Below are 19,132 nucleotides of genomic sequence, written 5' to 3' on the forward strand. Positions count from 1 at the left end.
ATTTCGAGCTTTGCCGTTCTTAAGAAATCGCCAAGACAATAAAAATATTTAAAAAAAAATGGAATCAAGATTCCATACAATGTAACAATAAAACCAGGATATTTTCATCACTTTCATATATACTAAGTTCGAATGATAAAGGAGGTCACCCAAGGCCTTCGTATAAATCCGTTTTATTGAAATGTTGATTGAGAGAGTGTCAGGCTGGACTGTATGTCTTTATGACGGGTACCAAGGGACACAGGCTTCGCCATCAGCCAATCTGTTCATGTACACGGATGTCCTAGTCAAATCGCTTTTGCAATTTGCAGCCTTCAATCCGCCAATGAACGTTCACTCATGACGGGAGTAATCTCCCTTGAGTACCATAGTCATAGCCTTAACTATCATATTTGTATTTGTTCATATACTTATTGGCGGATAAACCATGCATGATAAGCTTAATATACCTTAGTATCAGTATATCAATACGCAGTTGTCCCTGAAAAACACAATATTTATTCCAAACAATCAGAAAAGCAACCCCCGTTCCTTTATCAAACGCCCAACTGATGAACATCTGATAACGAAGGTTTGGCAAATCTTGTGCAATGTCTTAAACAAAATCTTCTACGAAGCTACTCCAATGAGGAAAACCCATAACGTTGACACAGGGGACACAACACGACTCGCCTACATTGGAATCTGACATAAAAGGCAGCACGAGTTGCAGAAATATAGAAAATACCAATTTATTGCCTACCTTTTATGCTGGTCGACTCAGGTGCAATTTGTACAGGTGAACAGCTGGCAACAATTAGAGTGTCTGAGAGAGAGTAGAGGATTTCTATCGCCGTAGACGCAAATCCGGATACGTATGCATCTACCAGGAAAACGAGGACAAGCTTCAGATTGACTTTGATATTATTGGTGGACATTCAGTTCCTAATCTACAGCTTTACAAGGTAAGGTAAAATTTTGTAAGGTTAAAAATAACTTATTTACAAATCCGTATTAGAGGGGTGTCGCCGACATCTATAACAACAACATAAGCAATGAAGGAGTTTTGGAGCATTTGTACGCGATGTTTAATGAAACTTTATTTCCATAACAAAACTCATTGATTTTCCTTCATTCAATGTTCAGGAAGAAAAAATATACATGAATTAAGCATACGCCCCTTCTAGAAACGGTTTTGATTGGTTGAGTAAGCAATATGTAGTTAATCATATTCGTAACAATATGTAATTCTGGAGGAAATTTGGGGTGTTTTTTTTTGTATCAAACAAGAACATAATGAGATAACACATACCAATGTGGAAATATATGAAAACTCGTCGTAAACACGAGAAAAATCTCAAAAGCTAATAGCAAAATACTTTTTTTTTCAATTATGAAATGAGAAAAAAAATCAGACTAACTACTACAAACTGATGAAGTAATCAAATATTTCCGCTTCATTTTAAATTCTTTTTTGGCATTTTGAAGTCTGGTTAACTAAATTCATTTTACATAAATAATAATATTATTAGGTCTGATATTTAATTGAACTATATTTCTTTTATGGTATCGTCAATATTTTGAAATAAATCGCAGGTATATAGCGAGTTAATAAGCTAACTATCTAACGGTATCATCCTTATCAATAAAATGGATAAGCCGCGAGTTAATAAACCCAAACGTGTATATTTTAGCGGTGTACTTATTTTAGCATTTGAAGCACTGCGTTAGATGATGATTGCCATGATTAAAATGCATTCCTTCAAAAGTTTATCATTCGCGAAGATAAGAGCCCGCCAAAATTGATGCGTTTGCAGTAACCTTATTTTCTCTATATATAAGGCACATTTTAGTTAATGTATTATAAAATTTTCTTAATTTGACACCCTAAAGGTTTACATGCTTATAATAAGATGAATAGACAGTCTGGAGGGAATAAATTACTCAAACACACGTATTGATATAGACAGAATCAATTTCAGCGGCAGTTGCCATGGTATTAAAATGCTTGTTGTACCATCTTATCATATTAATTCTATAATAAGTGTTATTAGACTTTGATATATTGCAAACATGTATTTGTCATTAGTGATAATAGACAGGCAATTTCCTGTATGACACGGAATACTTTTTCAAAAGTATATAACCTAGTTCTTGCTGTCCTTTCATGAGGGGCCGCGGTGGTCGAGTGGTTAAGGTGTCCCGACACTTTATCACTAGCCCTCCACCTCTTGGTTGCGAGTTCGAAACCTACGTGGGGCAGTTGCCAGGTACTGACCGTAGGCCGGTGGTTTTTCTCCGGGTACTCCGGCTTTCCTCCACCTCCAAAACCTGGCACGTCCTTAAATGACCCTGGCTGTTAATAGGACGTTAAACAAAACAAACCAAACCAAAGCTGTCCTTTCATAGAAATTGATGCTTCTTATTACACAATCGAATACGTTACAAGAGTCACATTTTGGCCTAATAATTCAAAATATAAAATAACGTATATTTTTGTAGACATGGAATTCAAAACGATTGTATCTGCAACCCTGATTTTAAATGAGTAATGATGTCATTTTTGAACAAAAAAATAATATTACCAATCATGTAACAGACTTAACGAATAGTTTTGTTAAACGAGCATTGTTCTTTGAAACAATTGCAATTTCGACCAGTATTGTTCTTTATAGAGGTCTAATGCGCTCTAATGATCCTATCATATTCATGAAAATGCTGATTTTCTTATCAAGTGTACTTTTGTTTGCTTTCACTTGCTATTCTCGCTATTCTTTTTGGTACGATCACTTTCTAACCGAAAGTGTTATCTACTTGTTTAAGCAGAAGTTCATTTTGGGGACTTTTGCAAAATATTTGACAATTATCACCCTTCGTGTGACGTTTTGGTTACTACACACTCAAGCCTTTTCGTCACACATTTTTGTAAGCAAATGAGTAGGGAAGGGACTATGTACGAGATTGTAATCAAATAAATAGGTCATTTCGGCTTAATATATAGGTCGACTAACAAAGCCAAATACAATCCTTGTACACTGGTTGTGATATACGGAAGTCTATTTATATACTTTTTTAGTATATAAACCGTTACTTGTTATATAGAGTGATGTTATCCACTGCACGTGATGTCTATAAATAATTATATGAGGTTTTAAATCACCGTAATTTACTACTAATTGGTCACACGCATATTTGGACTGTTAGTAATTTCAAAATTAGCTTTCATTGGTGATTCTGGATGGGTATTATAACCAAGGACTATTATTTAATACGTCCATCCGTGTAAAATTAACGAAATAATACAAAAATATCCGGATAACGACTCTATTTACCCCAGAAATTCACTCCTTCAGCATCCTCACCACCTACGACGTCATTTTGCACACAATTATCACATTATTCATTATAATGGACATGAAAGGAGCCGTTCTCCTACACAGTTGCTAGTTTTTGCTGTTTATTGTGATTGAAAACTAGATCTATATAATGGAAATACTCCTCCTCGGTGGTATACTACAGTTGATTAATGTAAGTATTTTAACTGTGAAAAGACGAATGATGCACATCAACATGCGTGCTGCATTACCATGTAAATGTTAGGGTTAGTCTCCTGTTTCTGTTTTATAAAAGGAGGGATCCATTTAATATGGTGTTTTTGTGCTAAATCCCACTATATCTGTAAACGCTAACGATATCATCATCTATCAGTATATTAACTATGAAACTTGTTTTCGGTTTGAGTTTAAATGTTTTTATATGAAACTGAATTAACAATAACATATTTTCTACAAAATCTATAATTGGTAGTTTTACGTAATGATTATTGAATTATGATGATAATTACGATGATAAAGTTAGAATTAACAATAACATATTTTCTACAAAATCTATAATTGGTAGTTTTACTTAATAATTATTGAATTATGATGATAATTACGATGATAACGTTAGAACGTAAGGGACAATGAGACAACGAGAGATAGGAAGGGCCCTTGTGTGTTTATAAACAAGAATAACTTATTGGAAAAGAGCCGTATGTGCTTGTAGTCCAGCTTTCTGTATATAGCTTGTATAAGTAGTATTAAAAATGAGTTTATATTTTCTTCATACGACATCATATATAATTTAGTAAATAAATAATTTAACAAAAAAACATTTTACTAATTATGTACGTCAAGAAATAATTTTGGCTTAATAACCTCCATATCAAAGATGCATACCTGTCTCAAACCTGCGATTTTCAAATGAGGGAGAACAGGCACTGTAAAATTGATGCTGTTTTAAAAACTTTTCTGACTGTATATGACAAAAATGGAATACACCATGCAAATTTAAAATATAACTATTTGGGATTAAACAAAAATAGGCATGCTGACATGTATGCTTATCTACCGGTTAATACCGTTTATATAAAACAAGTATTGGTGTTATTTAGCCAGTTGATGAATCACTGGTCTGTTCTTCGATAGATGCCCTTTTATTCAATATTCGATGCATATAACTAATTGTTTTTTTAAACTCTTTAGTATTATAAATTAACCTATCAATGCCTTTGTTACATATCATTAACTGACCGATTTCTTTGTTATACATGTTTGTATACTTTCAAATTAACCAATAAAAGGGTTTTTTCATATAATTGCTTATCTATTACTAATGGACCAATCAGTGTCTTCGTTACATACGTGTTTACCTACCACTAATGGACCAATCAATGACTTTGTTACAGGAGTGATGAGGCTAGCGTTCATTGCTACAGTCGTTGCTGTTGTTTTACAAGTGACAACAGCTTGGCTATTCGACATCGACCAAAAGGGAGTTAACTCTGAAATTGTAAGTATAATGCCACGAGTTTGGTGTTTTATTAAAAAAAAAAAATTCAAACTATCTGTCAATAACAATAAATTAAGACATTAAGATAATATAATATTTACAGGTGTGTAGACAATTTAAGATTATTGTAAAGGTGTTCACCGGAAACTACCAAACTAGTTTTATGCTGAAATAGATTCAAATTATTTTTATATTATGTTCCATCAGCAATGGCGACATGACAATAAATGTTAGCCCTGTTCCGTTGTAGGGAACAACCAACCAATTGAAAAAACAGATTTTTGAAACATTGAGTCAAGGATAAAATGTCTGGCAGTCACTGATTGGCCAGTATGTTATGAAGTAAGAAAATAGATATGTAGCCTGATAGGTAACTATCAATAAGAAATGTTGATATAAATTTCGTTAGTCCGATTGATTTTTTTCCCAAAAATTCGGGTAATAATAATTAAAAGGTAAACATTTAAGAATTTTGAGAATTTTTACTGCGAAATTCACCCATTTTCAAAATGGCTACCCTGGAGAAAATTTGAGCTGAAGGACCCAACTTTTTTATTAGGTGTTATATGAGACCCTAAACTTTTGTTATAAACCATAATTGTCATATTGAATTCAAGAATTTGAATGAAATACTCCAAAACGTTAACACTAAAGTCTATGGAAAAACAATTGGTTGGTTGGTCCCTTGTAAACCTGTTTGTCATATGGTCATTTAAGAACAAACACGCATTAAAGCTCACCTCCATGTAGCAAAAAACTGAAATAATCTTATTGTCAGATGGCGCATTGAATATCGCACCCTATTTTTTGTAACGTCAGGCGTGGTTCATAAGGTCATACACACCTAGAAAGTATAAAGTCGTTCCATGATGACGTTTATTTCGGTTATCGGCCTTGGATTTAATTTATTTAACACATTTTTTGGTTATTTAAAGTCCGGTATTTTGTTATAATGTTTAAGAAATAACTTTTCTTCTCTGTTTTTTTTTTTTTTTTAAATGCGAGTAAACTGAATTCTTAACAAATATTTTAAATGACACGCGTTTTGTTAACGAAAAAGAGAGAAGAAAACAAGAAACATCTTTAAAAGAGATAAACGGCACAGTTTTAATGCTGGTGGTTATAATGTAAAACTGCTGGTGAAATAAATTAACGAACTAATCAATGAATGCGTTTCAGCACGGATAACAAAATGATATCAGTTTGAATCATTTTTGGTGATAACAAGACTGCATTTGAATCAGGAATATAATTTCATTAATGTGTCATTTGAATAGATGCATCCACTTATTCAGCTTGCATTCAATCTTAATTTTGTTTCGTCTTTAACTGCATACCTGCATTTTGCATTTACCGCTACATTGGCCAATCACATACTTCATCTTGACCAGTAACGCCACCTGTCGCGTCATATCCGGGACCAAAAGAAAATTATACGGCTATACCGAAAAATAATCGTGTGTGTGCCAAATCGGGCCCCGATGTCACTACCAGCAGTGTATTCCTATACGCGCCAGACTGGAGTTTACCGAAAAGGTCAATTTATTGGTAAGGCTATATACAGAGAATACGCACCGGACATGTAAATATATCGGTATAATTCTAACAAACTACCACGAATTACCGTTTACAAGTATTTTAGTGTTTTAATTCTAACACGCGCATGTATATTTGTTTTGTGATGCACAAATGTACGGGGACACCGTGGCCGAGTGGTTAAGGTGTCCCGACACTTTATCACTAGCCCTCCATCACTAGGTTGCGAGTTCGAAACCTACGTGGGGCAGTTGCCAGGTACTGACCGCAGGCCGGTGGTTTTTCTCCGGGTACTCCGTCTTTCCTCCACCTCCAAAACCTGGCACGTCCTTAAATGACCCTGGCTGTTAATAGGACGTTAAACAAACCAAACCAAACCAAAGCACACAAGCACACATGTACACTGGTAGTTTACGCCGCTCTCAAGGCTTTACAATGGGAATACAAACCACTTCCAGTTTATTGAACAGCTGATAGTATGGAATAGTGTAATGTCAACAAATGTCAGCTGAGTCGAGAAAGATCACTCACTCTGTCTAAAAATTTGAAAACTTTCTTGTTAAAAATGTTCTAATTATTCTTCAAATATTGTAAATTAAATTGTAAATGAAGGAGACTTCTAAATTCTCTTCCTCCGTTTCCCTCTTATTATCACCCTATCTCTACTCATATTTTCAAAAATAAGATCACTTTATGTAAATTCTAATGTAATCTTGTGTAAATATTTGTGTTGTATACTGTTTTTGGGAAAGGGCTTTATATAAGTTGGAAAACTTGTGCCCGATCCCTTTGTATATTTATGATACAATAAAATATGTTTAAACTAAACCACTTCCGCTGTGGGAGTACCACGTGTGCTGAATTCGTTATCCTGGCCGTTATCTAATAACCGCTTCTCCGATGACAGAATCTTGTGACACTAATGATGTTCCTGTCACTTAAGGGAAATTATCAGCTCGGTGTTGGAATATGTCCCCAAATGTTGCGTCAGTATTTGGTGTTAACGTCAGCCATTGTATATGAACCTATGAACTGTCAAATGATTATAAAACGCATGCTTTCCTACCAATATGTCATTTTTGAAATTCATTAAATCCAAACTCAAGCACTAGGTATAATTAGAATCAATCTTTTACACAATGGCACCATTTGTCATGCAAATTACACATAATAGCGTTCAGCACTGTAATCGTTTAATACATGGATAATTGGATCATTAGAAAAACCACCCAAGTGGATATGCTCGTCACTAATTGATTTGCATCACTATGGTACTTTAAGAAATTTTAATATTTATAAAGTCAATGTATTTATTTCACAACACTTTTGTTCATAATACAGAATGACGTTACAGTTAAAACAATTATCAAATACAAATGTATTCTTTAAAATTTATAATGATAATAACAAAACAAACAAAAAAACCCATAAAAAACAAAACAAAAAACAAACAAACAAAACCCATAAAAAAACAAAACAAAAAAAAACAAACAAAAACATGAAAAAAAATGAAGAAAAAAAAAGAAAGAGAAAAAGAAACATAAAAAAAAACCAAACAACAACAACAAAAACAAAAACATACAAAAAAAAACAAAAAAAACCCCAAACAAACAAAACAAACAAAAATACGAAAAAAGGGAGTATTTTTTAGTTCACATTCTAACACAATGATCTGAAGCTTAGAGTACACGATATGTTGACCACGCCACCTGGTAGTGAGAGGGAGGAGATAACTCGTTTTATCGGATCAATTAACCTCTAGGGTATAGCCTTCATTAAATATTCTGTTCCTTATACAGTTTCGCGATGAGACATTTATCTAATCAAACTGCCTTTATATGATTATTTAAGGAAGCGCCCTCTACTTCCGGTCTTTAGAGAATATCGTGTCTGCTTTCTATACTTCGAATACATCCTCCTACGATATGGCCTAAATACTGATCCCACAGACGTCCCGGTGTGACAAATATCAAATTACTGGAAAAAGAGCTTATTTACATACCAATTCAGCAAGCGGATAGTCATACTAGTTGGAATTAATTCGACAAAATCGTAACATTACATACACCCTACTCTAACTTTATCTTAAACAGAGACGAGTGTTATTTAACGATGAAGAAGCTTACTGGAATTAATCAAGAATTTTGAAAACAATCGTGTGGGTTTTTTTTTTCAGGGTGAAAATATATGAGTTCTAATATAGTATACTGAATTCATGCTCATACCATTTTGTGTGTGTGTGTGTGTGTGGAAGATTCTAATATAGTATACTGAATTCATGCTCATACCATTTTGTGTGTGTGTGTGTGTGTGTGTGGAAGATTCTAATATAGTATACCGAATTCATGCTCATACCATTTTGTGTGTGTGTGTGTGTGTGTGTGGAAGATTCTAATATAGTATACTGAATTCATGCTCATACTATTTTTATTTATTTTTTTGTTGAAGAGGGCTCATCCTTTTTTATTGTGGAAGATTCATCCCCCACCCCCACTCAACACCGAAAAAAAACAACATATTGACAAATTCTTATGATGCTTTTTAGATATCAAAATTATCTGTTGAAGATAACAACTGTAAGGAAAATTGGTATTTAATGATGTGTTAATACTTTTAGCACTTTTTGTAACCTTCTAATTAGTCATTTATAAATTACATTTAACGAAAACAGGTATGCCATCAAAGATATTTTGTTCAACTGAAATTTTGACAAAATATTAAACATCAAACATGGTAGCATCAAATTGATAAAATCAAAAGATGCATTTTTTCTAACACTTCTTAAAACAGTTAACTGTTGAATGCACATGAGAGGGGGGATAACTCCGGCTGCGTTGAAAGACTTTGCGAGAGACACTGAGCGAGTTCGATCAAGAAGCTATAATGACTAGGGTCTAACTACAGTCGGAGCGAACTCACTTTGGCTACATGTAATGCGCATGTGTAGAGAAACGAAAAGCTACGATGCGCATGTCTGATCGACTCAGCCACCGATTAACTTTTGGTCCGACCACAGCAACTATACGTCACGCGCGCGTGCGCCATACGTTTGGAAGCACGGTAGTGATTGGTTGCCAGTTTATTCCGCATATATAAACATATTAGATGAAACAGCCTGACAATTATAGTAAATGGTTGATAATCGAACTCGCCCACTATGATGCAGATCGCATATTTGATCATCGGCTTCTTACTGAACTGAAATGAAATAAAACTTCTTTCTTTGTACATAGGATAACAGCCGACAGTATAGTCGTGACGTCGAATCAATGGGAGACGGCGAATCGACAGAACCGGAAGAGGAAATACCACTTATACTGCGCATACTCAGATCAGACGAAAATGACGTTGTCGGAGCGGTTTCTGGTACGTACACACTATTTTACGCAACTGTTTTTATATTTCGTTTGAGAAGTATTAATTGAAATAGTTTTCCTGACTTCAGAGAATTTTAAAACAAATGCTGTTGTCTAATCGAGATAGAAAGTTCATTTCGTAGATTATTCCATTTAAATACTTAAATTGCCATGTGAACTGAAATTCTCAATAATCTCAAACATATCATCTAATTGTTCCATAAAGAATTACAGAGGACGGTGTCTGAGTACAGAAATGACTGAAGTAACTTAACTGCTATTATCCATACATCTTCACATTTAGAAAATATGATTACCTTTCCATCGACAAATAAACTTTCGGCGACATTTTGAATCATTTTTTTTTTACATTTCGTTACCTTTCAAAGCAGTTTAAGAGCTTATTGGTTTCAAACGAGTGATTTTGTTACAGTGTATGATAAAACATCATGTATTTTACGTTGATTTACCCCAATAATTGTAATTGAATCCAATATAAAATCACAATGTTAACTGATCAACTGAAGTATGTTTTGTTATATATAATGGTATCACTGGTCGAGAATGCTGAAATAAATAATTTTCATTCCGGAAAGTTATCCAATCCGTTTAAACTTTTATTATGTACTATGTTTATAAATTCCGGACAGCAGTCCGTTTTGTAATTAAGATCGGGAGTCTGACTCAATCGGAACTCCTCGGCTGTGATACACAGACCTCGGATGTCATAGGTGTAAGAATATGTAGTGAAGTCAAACATTTTATTCGCCGGAAAACTAGTTACGCCCTGAATGCGCGTTAGAAAATATAAAAGTATTAAAACTAATGAATCGCAATCTTTCATCATGTGTGAACAAAACTGTTACACATAACACAAAGTAATGTAAATTTACGAGATATCTGACCATATTCTATATTTCAAAACAATTACACTGATTTGTTTATATTATCGTAGTGTCAACATGGCGACAGCTTTTGACGTAGATTTAGAATACGTCAAATTGAGATTGGGGATTACGTTTGATTTGAAAGAAAAGCAAGTGTTAACTTTAAGATCTTTGTATGATGGGAAAGATACCATGGCAGTATTGCCCACAGGCTACGGAAAGAGTGCAATTTTCCATTTACTTCCCTTTTTAATGCAAAGAAAGCTGGCTGCTGTCGCACCAATGATAGTTTTGATCGTTACGCCACTTAATTCAATATTATGAGAAAGAGAATGTAACCTTTTATTATGAGAGCCGCACAAGAGGCAGCATTGGTGAACCAACGGCTTTCGAGGTGTATCGTCTGCCATGTTGTTTATGAAAGTAGTCCCTTAGCTTCCAATATGGAAGCTTTCGTATCACGTCCGAGGTGATGTTGCATAGTTACATCCGAGGAGTTCCGAGTGGACTCTGACTTCCGTAGGAGAGAAATAAAAAATAAAACGTAATTACACGAGAAGAGGTTTTTGCATATATAACAAATAATACGACGTCCCGGATAAAGGGATAACAGTTTTGAGAAAAAGCAAAACCCTTTTACCTGTCGCTAGTAGTCGGCTTATCATCGGTAGCGGCCTCTGTTAGTCTTCTTCCTCTTCCGGCGTGTTCCTTCCATGAAACACTACAGTAGAACATGGTGTTATCTTTCTTGGTGTATTAAAAACACAATGATTTTTGCCTGAGTTACTGCATATATATTCGAACGCCGTTTTGAAATGGTCTAATGAAAAAACTACATCTATATATAAATATAGTTTGATTTAAAGAAATTTAGATAAACAGAGTTTAAATGTTCTTCCGATCTTTAAATATATGAAATTATCAAATTTTCAGTTGTGGAAGTTTTGGATATAAACTGTAAAACATGAATAAAACAAGATGTGGTAAAACCTACCTAGAGTTGTATACCGATTACTGTAAATAAAAAAGTACTGCGAATGATAATTTTCGGAATAATCAGGTACATGTATTAGACAACCACGAAAATGTATCACTGCGGAAATAAATTGGTTGACAGTATCCGTTGTTGTCATACGACAGTTTATTTACTCTGTTAAAGTATTAACATTAATTTGATACTACATAGCAACAGTTAGCAATTCAAAACATATCAAACAATTATTTTTGCATGTTTATTTCGAATTTCTATCAATAAATTATCTACGTATATATTTTCAGAGTTACACGCGCGTGCGCTCTCAAACAGACGGAATCACCAGCAGAGGCGGCAGGCACGTTCACACTGGAGATCGTGACGTCATGATGAACTAATTTTGACAATGACACATCTGTGAATATAGTGACGTTATCATTGTGAGTTCTCAGTGTGGATCTGCTTTTTATAGAAATAAAACGTGAAAACAAATATAAACATTATTATATTTCACTTACGAAAGATAAAGGATTTATTTCAAGAAATAATATCGCCATTTTTGCCGACATACTACAATGTCGTTTATCTCAGCATTTGTGTGACAACATAATCATACAAAATGTATGTATCAGTACGAGTGAAGAACTCGATTTGCCGTTACTTCTGAAATTAAGGTTCATGACCAGACTTCCAGTAAATATTATTTGCTATTGAAATAGTTTGTACAAACACCAGGATGTTTGCGAGATTAGCTATGGTTTTACCTGTGTTTCTTTTGAAAATGACACACTCTTGTATTCACAAAAGTCTACCGACTCGTCCTAATAAACCAAATTGTTGGTTCGTTTACAGCGAGAATAAGTAGAAACTTTTAAAAAAAATCCATCTCAAAACAGGTAACAGGTACGAAATTACAATTTTCTATTGATAACCATATGACATTTACAAAGGTACTTCTATGCTTGAATTCTAAAAATACATTTTAGATTTTAACTTACAGTGTTGCAAACTCATCTACCCTATGTAACAACAGACCACTTCAGAGGGGGTAGGTACATGTGTCAAGGATTTTTTGGAATTTATAATCAATACTCAGGTGAAATATTAATCTCTGAGTAACCTTCCTCCTCGAGCTGTCTCGGTACCATGGAGAATTGGAGATTCGCTATCAATTAAATCAGTAATATTAACCAGGGTTTATCAGGAGAGAGAGAGAGAGAGAGAGAGAGAGAGAGAGAGAGAGAGAGAGAGAGAGAGAGAGAGAGAGAGAGAGAGAGAGAGACTTGTTCAAAAGGACGTCGCACGTGATTTCCTTTGTCTTGCATGCTGCATGCTATTGTTACAATTTATAAATATACCCTAAGTTGATTATTTAGTTTAAACAATTTGTATTCACACTACATCACAATACAATTACATCTATCAGTAGGATTATATAACAAGTTATAAGCCTACATTAATTCCTCTCCTAAAATACGAATACAGCATTATTCCATGGACATTTACACACAACCAATAATGATATACTAGTAGATACAATAGTATTTACCTGCTTAACGAAATACTAAAAATAAACCTAGTTAAAGTATATGGCACTGACGTTTTCAATTATGTACAATTTGAAAACTAGAGAATAAAGCATTTTTGGAATAAGATAATTAATTTGTTTATAGAACGGAAACTTGGAAGGAATGGTAAGAATAGATTCGTATAAGCTTACAGTAAAACCACGTTTTGTTACATAACCCAAAATCTAAAATATATACTCAAGAAAGCATTAAGGCGGAACAAATCAAAATTATTTTATAAATAAACCCGTAATTGCTAATTAGGAGGAATATCAATAAAGGGTACACAAAGCTTATATTATTTCTATTGATTAAAGATTGGTGAAAATATTTTTCTGTTCCTTCATTGTAAGTATCAGGTATATTTTTGAATATTTACAACATGGCGTATTCAACAAAGCCATGACGAAGTCGAACGTGTTGTTAGATATCGTTCGAAGCATACACAGTATATTTAACTAGAGTTTTAACGGATTTCGTGGACGTTAACAATCCTAGAGACCATATGCACGGAATGGTGGTTTTTTTTCTTCTTCTCTTAAATAGCGTTAACCATATTTATGATTTTGTATTTGAATACGTGTATTACTATCTACCATCCACTTAGTAATTACTGTACTCCGTATTATATATATGTAAATATAGTTCCAAAAACAGGTTCATATCATAAAGTGAAAAAAAAAATCGTGTATTAAGATTACGAGAGAAATGAACGAAAATAAATCCTCACGAAAAAGTATTGATTTTACATTAGTATTTTAGGGACGTCATCATAGATATAAAAGCTTAAAATGTTTAAAAATAGTCTATATCATATTAACAGTCCAAGTGTTACTAACTACTTACCGTAAGTCCTCAAAGTGAGAAAAAACCAGGTTCCAGATTCGTCAATATACCTGAACTTAAATTTTCTATATGAAAGCATTACAGTATTTAAGGTTCCTTTACTAAGGTTTTCCTGTAATGAGTCTCTATGGAAATGTTTACGTTGAGGAACTTTGATGAAACCGCGACCACGTGTTACAGGAGGATAAGCGCCTTCCGCTTCATCGACGACACATGCCAATCAAATCTAGGTCAAATCTGTGTTCAGTCACAATATCAAACTAAGAACTAGGTTGATTTTACCGAAACAAGTATCAAACGCGTCTTACTTCATAACGTATGTTTAGTTAAGTTTATTTTGTTTAACGTCGTATTAACAGCCAGGGTCATTTAAGGACGTGCCAGGTTTTGGAGGTGGAGGAAAGCTGGAGTACCCGGAGAAAAACCACCGGCCTACGGTCAGTACCTGGCAACTGCCCCTCGTGGGTTTCGAACTCGCAACCCAGAGGTGGAGGGCTAGTGTTAAAGTGTCGGTACACCTTAACCACTCGGCCACCGCGGCCGCTATCGTAGGAATAGGGGATATAATAACGCAATCCTTATCTTTCTTATCCTGCTCATTTCGTCCGGAATAAACACAACATAATATTTTAGTAAACTAGATATTTCCTTGGTGATTAAGGATGTTTAATAAGACTATAAAATCGTCCCTACTGTGCAGTTTGAGTATCTGATTAATTGTTAGTACGTATCATGGTTAATGACGGGCCTTGCTTTTGACAGGTTATTTAGGTGATTTAGAATTTTGGAAAATATGCGAACAATGTATGATTCTCGAGAACCTGGGCAGCTCGTATGGATCGAATATTTTGAAAAACAAAAAACATAAAAAAAAACAAAAACAAACAAACCAAAAACAAAAAAACTAATGCATAATCGTTTTTAACTGCATATCTGCATTCTGCCATTTACCGCTACATTGACCAATCACATACAGTACTTCATCTTGACCAGTAACGCCACCTGTCGCGTCATATCCGAGGCCATAAGAACATTATACGGCTTTGCCGAAACAAATCAGCGATTGGACTCCATGCTATACTGACCTAACATTTCAAAATTCTTGTGTGACAGAAGCAAGAGCACCAGCTTGTCAAACACTTATAAGAATAAATGGAGCAAAAGGACATTTGTGATAAAATAATTAACATATTATTAAAAAATACTTTTTTATAGTAACAGAGCTAATATTTTTGTTAATATATTAACCATTTAATCACATAATGACCGATTATTGTGGCAGATACACGCTGAATATTAGTTATGTTATCGGAGACAAAACTTGGTAAAAACCATTTGACAGTGGAAACGATATTCATAGTATTGAAATACAATAGTGGACATCAATAAATAATGATTAGACAGCGTAGTAATTTAAAAATGAATTGTGAATTTTTCTTGTTCTATAAAATGTTTAATGATAAGATAGGTCAAAACAATGTTTACATCTTCTATGCATTGACTTTTTGATTAAACATATTTTTATTGCTTCAGATATAAGCATGAGGATTGGGCACAAGTTATACAACTTATTAAAGCCCTCTCCTCCACACATTACTACAACAATGTGACACAAACAATGGACATTTACATTAATTTTACGATTGACAAATTAGAAAAGGAAGATTAAAGTGGGAGAGTGAAGGGAATACAGATAATTATACAATATTTAATTTATGTCTAACAAAAATATTTGATTTACACACAATAACATAATATCTGCCTGGAACAAACTAACTACATATGCACGCTCCTTCACCTTATCATTGTCCTTTTATGCTCATTCCTTTTGATAATCAAGCTTCTGTTAGGTAACGTTTCATTGAATACATTGATATTTTAGGATCATTTTGATTTTTTCGATTTCACATCAACAGATAAGCTGACGAGTCCAAGAATTACCACCACCACCACCACAACAACAACAACAACAACAACAACAACAAACAGGAATTATCGTTACCTAAAGAAAATCTTTACCTAACTCAAAAGGGATATAACGAGTGCAAAATATCGTACATGTATTTACACGGAGAACCTCCAAACAGAGGAACAAGACCAGGTGTTCCGGAAAAATAAGCGTTTCTGCTCCATCAACAACACTTAGCATAGACATTTTACATCAAATGCTTTTGAAAACTTCCCACTCTGGTGGATAGCATGCGGGCAGTAAAATATTGTATCTTTAAGTAATTTATAGAAAACATCGCGATGACCTTCACCGATAGGTTATCCGCGGGCTATACATTAGTTTTTTTTTCTATAAAAGCAACAATGGATATGTAATATGTGAATCATTATTGGGTGTAAAAAGATAACTTAAAAATATGGCTTACGTTTTTCATGTGAATACAAATGAATGTGATCGTACAAATGTTGTAAACCAAATATAGTTACGACAACACTCGTGGATTATTGATTAATCAATAAATTCATTAAAATGTAAATAGCACAGAACAGCAACATATCAGGTGAATATGTTTGGATGAAATTCAAACAAATTAAACATAATTAAACCTAATAAAACATAATACAAAAAAATAGTTGATATCTAAAAAAACAGGACATGAGGAAGAAAGGATACAGTGAATAAAGGGGAAATTAAACGTCACAAGGAAGCAATGACACGCCAGCCAAACAGGAAAACACCTGAAGAAACCCAGGACACACCAGCCAAACGGGAGAACGACCTAAAAGAAACCAAAACACATCTTCCAGACAGTGAAAAAAAACTTGAGGAACCCACACACCCGCCAAACGGGGACAAAGCTGAAGGAACCCAGTACACACGGTGTGACACCAGACAAACAGAGAAACCCAAAGGAACCCAGGGCACACCAGCCAAACGATGAAAACCCTAAAGGAACCCAGGACACACGCGCCAAACGGGGACAAAGCTGAAGGAACCCCAGTACACACGGTGTGACACCAGACAAACAGAGAAACCCAAAGGAACCCAGGGCACACCAGCCAAACGATGAAAACCCTAAAGGAACCCAGGACACACGCGCCAAACGGGGACAAAGCTGAAGGAACCAGTACACACGGTGTGACACCAGACAAACAGAGAAACCCAAAGGAACCCAGGGCACACCAGCCAAACGATGAAACCCTAAAGGAACCCAGGACACACGCGCCAAACGGGGACAAAGCTGAAGGAACCCAGTACACACGGTGTGACACCAGACAAACAGAGAAACCCAAAGGAACCCAGGGCACACCAGCCAAACGATGAAAACCCTAAAGGAACCCAGGACACACGCGCCAAACGGGGACAAAGCTGAAGGAACCCAGTACACACGATGTGACACCAGACAAACAGAGAAACCCAAAGGAACCCAGGGCACACCAGCCAAACGATGAAAACCCTAAAGGAACCCAGGACACACGCGCCAAACGGGGACAAAGCTGAAGGAACCCAGTACACACCAGACAAACAGAGAAACCCAAAGGAACCCGGTACACACCAGCCAAACGGGGAAAACCCAAAGGAACCCAGGACACACACGACAAAGCTGAAGGAACCCAGTACACACGATGTGACACCAGACAAACAGAGAACCCAAGGAACCCAGGGCACACCAGCCAAACGCATGAAAACCCTAAAGGAACCCAGGACACACGCGCCAAACGGGGACAAAGCTGAAGGAACCCAGTACACACCAGACAAACAGAGAAACCCAAAGGAACCCGGTACACACTAGACAAATAGGGAAAACCCAAAGGAACCCAGGACACACCAGCCAAACGGGGAAAACCCAAGGAACCCAGGACACACCAGCCTAACGGGGAAAACCCAAAGGAACCCAGGACACACCAGCCAAACGGGGAAAACCCAAAGGAACCCAGGACACACCAGCCTAACGGGGAAAACCCAAAGGAACCCAGGACACACCAGCCAAACGGGGGAAAACCCAAAGGAACCCAGGACACACCAACCAAACGGGGAAAACCCAAAGGAACCAAGGACACTCCAGCCAAACGGGGAAAACCCAAAGGAACCCAGGACACACCAGCCAAACGGGGGAAACCCCAAAGGAACCCAGGACACACCAGCCAAACGGAGGAAACCCCAGAGAACCCAGGACACACCAGCCAAACTGGAAAAACACAAAGGAACCCAGGACACACCAGCCAAACGGGGAAACCCCAAAGGAACGTAAGGGGCGTAAATGACGCGTGCTTTACTACTGTGCCACCCGGCCACCGAAGATAAAAAAAAAATGGCCAAAATATATAAATGATAGGAAATGTGATATCAGGAAACAATGAAGCAAAAAAGCAAAGAAACTAAGTGTCTTGTACTTAGTGACACCTCCTACTGTCATCGGGTATGTAGGTCATCGAAGCTCAGAGGACTTGTCATCTACAAATCTGTACGGAGGAAAGTTCAGGATTAGTGAGAGCGGTGGGGAGCTGCGGTCATATCCTTATATCTACACTACTCGTATTAATGTCACACTTCCTACTTATCATTTTAAACATGTCCCGGGAGTGCCATGTTCCACAAATACGCGGAAAAACTCTCCGCCATTATCCTTATCGGCCATATTCTCGTGTTAACAGTCTCTGAATGTTAATAGTCCAGACGGGAATAGATGCACAATGCCTGGTTAGCTTTCAAAAGAAAAGAAAAAAGATAGAATAAGTAAAAAATAAATATTTTTTATGAAACGAATTCGTTTGATATTTTCGTTGATTTCAAGACAAAATATACAAAAGTATCAGTAAGAATAAAAATAAAACAAAAATTTAAAATGATTGAAATTTAAAAGTGTGAATTTCGCTGCCATTTTATGTTAAGTTGACCATGCTTTCAGTAAGAAACTGAGGTACCGATAAGTTGATGTATCATGGTTTCAAGCTCAACACAGTTTGTCATCAAATATGTGGGATAGTTGTGTAGAAATTTCCGAATGAAATACCAATGGTGTTCCGAACGTCAGATATGGAGTAGGTTTGAAAATTTGACTCTGAGAACTCCATAATCAAAATATTTCGAGAACTAATCACACACCAGATTAATTTTCAAACTAAAATATAAAAATAATTAAATACCTAATAGTATACCAAATTCATCTTCAAAATACAATTTTAATACCAACTTCGTCTTCA

The 19,132-nt window shown here is 35.5% G+C and overlaps 2 protein-coding genes across 3 annotated transcripts; both read left to right on the forward strand.

Moving 5' to 3' along the window:
* The first annotated feature begins 735 nt into the window (after positions 1 to 735).
* LOC117341093 lies at positions 736 to 12,056 on the forward strand. Of its 2 annotated transcripts, none has more exons than XM_033902928.1 (4): positions 736 to 944; positions 4,709 to 4,812; positions 9,582 to 9,714; positions 11,870 to 12,056. In XM_033902928.1, exons 2-4 carry the CDS (start codon positions 4,714 to 4,716, stop codon positions 11,944 to 11,946), a joined length of 309 nt encoding a protein of 102 aa, XP_033758819.1. In that variant the 5' UTR covers positions 736 to 944; positions 4,709 to 4,713; the 3' UTR covers positions 11,947 to 12,056. The 2 variants fall into 2 exon arrangements, with proteins under 2 accessions (XP_033758819.1, XP_033758818.1); XM_033902927.1 differs by lacking the exon at positions 736 to 944 and adding an exon at positions 3,381 to 3,507.
* A 5,320-nt stretch (positions 12,057 to 17,376) lies between these two features.
* Positions 17,377 to 18,233, forward strand: LOC117340745 (proteoglycan 4-like). The gene is made up of 2 exons (XM_033902507.1): positions 17,377 to 17,710; positions 17,743 to 18,233. Exons 1-2 carry the CDS (start codon positions 17,377 to 17,379, stop codon positions 18,231 to 18,233), a joined length of 825 nt encoding a protein of 274 aa, XP_033758398.1.
* The last annotated feature ends 899 nt before the right edge of the window (positions 18,234 to 19,132 follow it).

Source organism: Pecten maximus, chromosome 13 (assembly GCF_902652985.1).
Source record: "Pecten maximus chromosome 13, xPecMax1.1, whole genome shotgun sequence".
Taxonomy (NCBI): Eukaryota; Metazoa; Mollusca; class Bivalvia; order Pectinida; family Pectinidae; genus Pecten; species Pecten maximus.